The sequence below is a fragment of the Triticum urartu genome, chromosome 7A (genome assembly GCF_056163025.1).
Source record: "Triticum urartu cultivar PI428250 chromosome 7A, HENAU_Tu73, whole genome shotgun sequence".
In the NCBI taxonomy this organism is placed as follows: domain Eukaryota; kingdom Viridiplantae; phylum Streptophyta; class Magnoliopsida; order Poales; family Poaceae; genus Triticum; species Triticum urartu.
In genome coordinates this window covers 552558373-552564508 of record NC_141879.1, presented here as the reverse complement: position 1 = coordinate 552564508, position 6136 = coordinate 552558373, and the positions used below count along the sequence as shown (strand labels likewise).

Below are 6136 nucleotides of genomic sequence, written 5' to 3'. Positions count from 1 at the left end.
ATGTCACCTTTGTGTGCATAATTCAAATTTGAAATACAAGCACATGTTCTAGTGCACCAAAGTTGGTTGAAAAATCAGATGTGTGTCCTCGGGTAAATTTCTAGGTTCCATGCAAGAAATGGGAATGAAATTCAAAATTCTGGGCGTCGTGGCTGGGTTGGAAACATTGAGAAACTTAGTTTTTTAATTCCTGTAAATCCAAAACACGCATTAAAATAATGAAACTTGGCTTGGTGCCATGACATGGCACCAACATGTTGTGGTAAATTTGCAGTCCGATTTGCGAAGGCGCACACATTAACAATCAACAAAGTCATTTTGTAAGAAGTGATGTCACATTACAATCGGAAACACAAGTATTATTGAAACCGTGGGCGTTCTACTTACTAGTACCATTTACGTGCCGCCACGCGTCCCCTTTTTTATTAGCTAGGAGGCGACGTGCAGGGTAGCTATTTGAGTACGAGAGGCGTGCGATCAGACCCCTGCGCGTGCTTATTGGGAGGAGAGCCCTTTGACCTCCATCTGCCGTCCACCTCTCTCCCAAGGTCTCCATTAATGGCGCCCGAGCCTCTGTTTAATGGCGTGGCTATGTCTCACTCGACTGAGATTTAAGAGAGAGAAAATAAAATCTAAAAGCACGGATCTTGATGTAAGATCCGACGGACCTATATAGCATCTACTGCGACTTATAGCAAGAGTGATGAATATATAAGGACGATTAAATTTTTTATTTTGATCAAAGAAGGGCTTGCCCCTTCCAATTTTCATTACTGAAAACCACCACAATTCACAAGAAGTTCAGCACAACTCTAGCCTAACACGAAGGACTAAAAGCTACCAGATTGAAATCGCAACATCCCAAGAGGCCAACAAAGGCCAAACATCCGCGCTAGAACCCAACATTTCACAACCGACGATACAATCCGCATCCTAAACCGATTATTACATCAAAAGAAACCAGGAAACTAGTCTCCGCGGCGAGCGGCAATGAGCTATTTCGTGTCCTCAAGACGCTGCTTGAGAACATCCACGGATTCCTCCACCAGCCTTTGGCGCTCATTGCGGAGCATGTCATTCTCGTCCATAAGTTTCTTCAACAAGGCACTAGTCTCCTCCTGCACGTCTGCACTTTGGACGATCTTCTACCTCAACAGGTCGCGCTCGGCCCGGAGCCTCTCATTGCCCTCCCTTAGTTGTCGGATGACGCCGGTAGCCTGTTCAAACGAGGCTACCATGTCATCCTGCAACCTCGCCGAGCGGGACATCTGATCTGTCTGGCTATGGACGATCGCATGCATGCGCCTGTAACAGTCATCACGTGCCCGCGAGAAATTTTCCCAGGCTGCCGCAGTGCGGCGAGACATCTCTACTGCATTCGTGGCGCGGCAGGGCATCTCTGCTGCTTCCACGGCGCGGCCGGACCAGTCTGCTGCATCGACGGCGCGGCGGGACCTCTGTGCTGCTACTTCCGCGCGGCGGGACATGTCAGCTGCTCTTGCAGCGAGGCGGGACATCTCTCGTGCTTCCGCTTCCATGCTCACCTCTCCCTGGTGGCAATCTCTCGACCCAGAACTCACGCTGGCCATGGCAGACGCAAGGGAAGGATGCTGAATGACTTGTTTGTTTTTGTGGATGAGGAGTTGAGGAGGAATGTGCAGTCATCTTGGCATACTAGTATTTATAACCGAGTACTAATACACTCCTAAGTGGGAAACCGTTTAGGTTGTGATCGGTGTGAACAGGTTTGCAATTCAATATAGCGTGGAGTAATTTGGAATTTGACGAGATGCAAGCTCAAAATTTATTGACAGTTCTAGTTTCAAAGTGCGGCACTATTCTCGGATGGAGTACTTCTTTTTCTACTCCCTCCTTTCTGGTTTTATAGGGCTTATCTGAAAATTTTAGTTTTTCCATTTTATAAGGCTCAATTTGGTTGTCCCCAACACATGTTCAGATTCCAAGGTGCATTAAATCATTGCATGCAAGTATTATGAGAAAATTGACCAATGCATGTACTTTATGCATGCATGCATTGCAATTAATGCATTAAACCTATCTCTCGGGACTTCTCGCACGCACCATCGTGGCACCCACAAAAACTTGTACTCTGAGTTTAGTAGTACATTATACAAGAAGAGAAGAGGTGCACGCACGCACTCGTCCTCTCACACACGCGTCTATTTTTTATCGAAAAGGAGGATGATGACCCCCGGCCTCTGCATCTCGGAGTCACACACGCAAATTATTGAAATATATCGAGTGCAGTGCTTTGATGTGTCGCGTCAACTCGTACATCAATGAGAAGTTTGATTATCCTCTCCCTCGCGGACTTAACTGCACATGCCTTTGGCTGTATGACAGGTTGGCCACACACCTATAGGGCCCACCTGTCATACACGCAAAGGCAGGAGCGTCCCTCCCTCGCCCATGAGTGTGGTGGCTGGCAAGACTAGGAGAAGCTTTCGCTACATGCTCTCCCTCCCGCACGCGGTGGACATGCAGTAGTTCAATCGGTGTCAGATGGCCAGAAGCATACTGTAGTACTCCACCATTAAAGTATCTAGAACTAAAATACGTCTACATACATCTCCTTTTATCCATTTTGATGACAAGTAGTACTTCTTACCCAAAGGAACTTTATATCCAACGGACACAAAATATTCGTTCGACTGTTGGAAATTACTGATCTGATGTCAAAGTAATTGCTGCATCGCCACCAGAACCCACCATTTCTTAAGCTAAAGTAGACCAAGGTAATCCCTATATTAGCATATTACTAAGATAAATAGAAGGCAATGTAGAAACATTTAGGACGTGAGCTTGTCAATCTGAATGTGGAGGGACACAAGCTTAGCCCCGGCCAGCAGCTTGGGAGGAACTGTCAAGAAGGTCAGCTCCTACACGTCAACGTCGCTAGGATCCTTGTTGCTTGTCACCTCCATTTCCACCTTGATGGCGTTGGTCGTGCCTTTGGGCTCCCCCGGCGGGCCGTTCGCCCACAGCTTGGCCACGTAGTGTGGTAGTGGGGACGCCCTCGCTCTAATGCAGACGACTGACATGGCGATAGGCGCGCCGATGTCGAGCACGCCGCCGACCAAGAAAAACGCGTGGCGGTCCTCCTTCGCGAATAGCAAGAGCCATGGATACGACAGTGGCACTTGCAGCTGGAGCACCTTGTCGTACTGGATCCTGTGCACGGGCATGGGATGCGCGGTGCTGATGTGGTGGTAGAGCGCCGGCGGCGGGCCTTCATAGCCGCAGACGGGCACGGGGCATTTGCAGGGTGTGAGCGGACACACGCTCTGGTGACCGGCGAGCTTGTGGTAAGTGACGTAGAGCCCACAACCTTCGTGCGGGAACTCCACCCTCACCGACGGAAGGACGGAGTCCACCCCCGTGTTCCGCACGTCGAAGCCACCGCTGCGCTCGCACTTCTGGCACTGCCGCTGGTTCCCGAGGCGCTCGACGCGGCAGTCCGCGCAGGCCAGGTGCCCTCCCTTGCACTGCAGAAATCAATCGAACAACACATCAATCAAGAAACCTGCACCTTGCTCAATCAACCGAATGGACGAGGTGTATTCGAACCTCATACACTGGAGGCGTCAAGGGGCGGAGGCACAAGGGGCAGTGGAGCACGGTGAGGTCCAGCGAGACCTTAGGGAGTGTTTGTTTCCATGGACTTTTTTGTGTAGGGACTAGAAAAAGTCCCTCTTAGAGACTTTTTTACCAAACGGGAGGGACTTTTTAGGGACTAAACTAGGCATTTGGGACTAAATGAAGAAGACTCTCAAGGAGAGTCTTTTTGGGACTTTTCCAACAATGCCCCTTCATGCACCCATTGGCCTGCCACCCCATGGTGTTGTTTGATTGTTATTTTCTATATACTAGGGGCAACATGGTCATTTAATAACCTCTAGGAAGGTACTAGGGACTTTTTAGTCTCTAGAAACAAACAGGGAGGGACTTTTTAGGGACTAGGAACTTTTTAGTTGGGACTAGAAAAAGTCCTAGGACTAGAGAACCAAACACCACCTTAGAGAGCTCCATCGTCGGGTCCTGTTCGGTCTGCATGATCTCGCCCTCCTCGTGCACAACCATCTCTCGACTTGGGCCAGGGTATTAGAAAGCTTTACTGTCACATATTTTATACTCCTTCAAGGTGCATTAAATCAACACATGCAAGTATCAAAAGGAGAGTCACGGCATGCATGCGTTGTAATTAATGCGTCGGTAAACGCAAATTATTGAAATATATCGAGTGCAGTGCTTTGATGTGTCGCGTCAACTCGTACATCAACGAGAAGTTTGATTATCCTCTCCCTCGCGGACTTAACTGCACCTGCCTTTGGCTGTATGACAGGTTGGCCACACACCTATCGGGCCCACCCGTCATACACGCAAAGGAAGGAGCGTCCCTCCCTCGCCCATGAGCGTGGTGGCTAGCAAGACTAGGAGAAGCTTTCGCTACACGCTCTCCCTCCCGCACGCGGTGGACATGCAGCAGTTCAATCGATGTCAGATGGCCAGAAGCGTACTGTAGTACTCCTCCAGTGCAGTAGTACTCCATCATTGTTCGACTTCCCGAAGAGGCGAAGAGCCAAGCGGAGCCCGGACGCTCGTGTGGCAGTTTCATGTGTAGAGTAGTCTAGGATAGCGTGTACCATGCCTGTAAGCTTAAAATCGTTGGGGTCGGCTCCATGCTATGTGGCTGTCTCGAAGTTTAGAAAACAATAGTCTTCTGGACCTACCTGACACCCTGGTGATTGTAGTTTGCACGCTCATCTGGTCAAGACAGGAATATATATTTTAATTTTTTTTTCAAAAAGGGGGGACTCCCCGGCCTCTGCATCAGAACGATGCATACGGCCACATATATTTTAATTTGTGGTGGGTAAATGTTAGAGGTTGTAGCAAATATATTGTACATTGCGGGTCTTTCAGCCAAGTTTAGAGGCAAGCATGTGGGGCCAGTGCTATGATGTGTCGCGTCAATTCGTACAATGAGGAGAAGCTTGATTTTACTACACGCCTTCTCCCTCACCCATGCGCGCAGTTGCTCGCAAACAAGGACAGGCTTTTGCTTAGTAGTACTTCTACAACAAGCTATCCGTCCCGCTCGCGGTGGACGAACATGCAGCAGTGGATTCGACACTGTAGAAGTAGTAGTAGTAACATCATTGTTCGTCTTCTCGAAGAGGCGAAGAGCCAAGCGCAAACCAAACGTTGCAGTTGCGAACATTGGAGCACGCATATAGCCAGGCTCTTGCATGAGACAAAATTGCTATGTGAGCCCACTATTGTACTAGTACGTATAACTACTTGCTAGTATAGCCCCACCACTCCAATCCATCTACTCCCAAGTCTCTGCACAACACTGCTCACTCCAATCCAAGACCAAGTGACCAGAAGCCACAAGCACCTATGGAGGCAATGGACGCGAGCGGCCGTCGGCTGTGCTAAATCATCCAAGGTGCCGGCCTGCGGCCCCGCACCGCGCAGTGTTTCCAGACGGTGCTGGTGACCGCAGGCATCGTTCAAACGGTCATCACCGCCAAGGGAGGAAACCACAGCTGCCGGAGGGGCCCAATCCTCTGCTCGTGTCGTTCTCTCCAACACAGCGCCGGCTCGGGAGGTCCTCCGACCCTTCTTCCTCCCTGTCGTATTGTCCGCAGATCCGACCTGCCGCCGCCAACATCCCTGCGACCCTCAGGTATAAGTTCTTCGAAAGAGGCCTTGCTCTACTGCCCCAGCTCCCCACGTGTCTGCATGTGCATCTTTTTCTACTCCCATCAGCTCTTCCAAAGCCACCTAAATTTTTAGTATTATTAGAGGTAAAGCTACTTCATGCATTCGAATCTAGGGCTTTGTTCAAACAACGAAGAAAGGGGAGAAAGTTGTAGCATGAATCTAGGACTTGATTCAAAGAGGAAATAATATGGTGGAAGTAGTAGAGACCGGATACCCAACCGGTATCTTGGTTGAAAATGGAAATAATGGGAAAACGCAGTACAAACTAGATAAGGAACATATCTATTATTGGTTGAAAAAAGGATAGAAAGTGGCGGCTGGTGGACAAGTCAATAGAGTATGTCCAGGATTAGATTTGCTGCCATCACATAGTAAAAGGTCTCCA

General features: G+C 49.2%; 1 protein-coding gene across 1 annotated transcript; it reads right to left on the bottom strand.

Moving 5' to 3' along the window:
• Nucleotides 1-2900: 2900 nt before the first annotated feature.
• LOC147960399 (putative E3 ubiquitin-protein ligase SINA-like 6) lies at nt 2901-4431 on the bottom strand. The gene is made up of 2 exons (XM_087533328.1): nt 4399-4431; nt 2901-3506 (listed from the first exon to the last, which is right to left on the bottom strand). Exons 1-2 carry the CDS (start codon nt 4429-4431, stop codon nt 2901-2903), a joined length of 639 nt encoding a protein of 212 aa, XP_087389454.1.
• Nucleotides 4432-6136: the final 1705 nt, after the last annotated feature.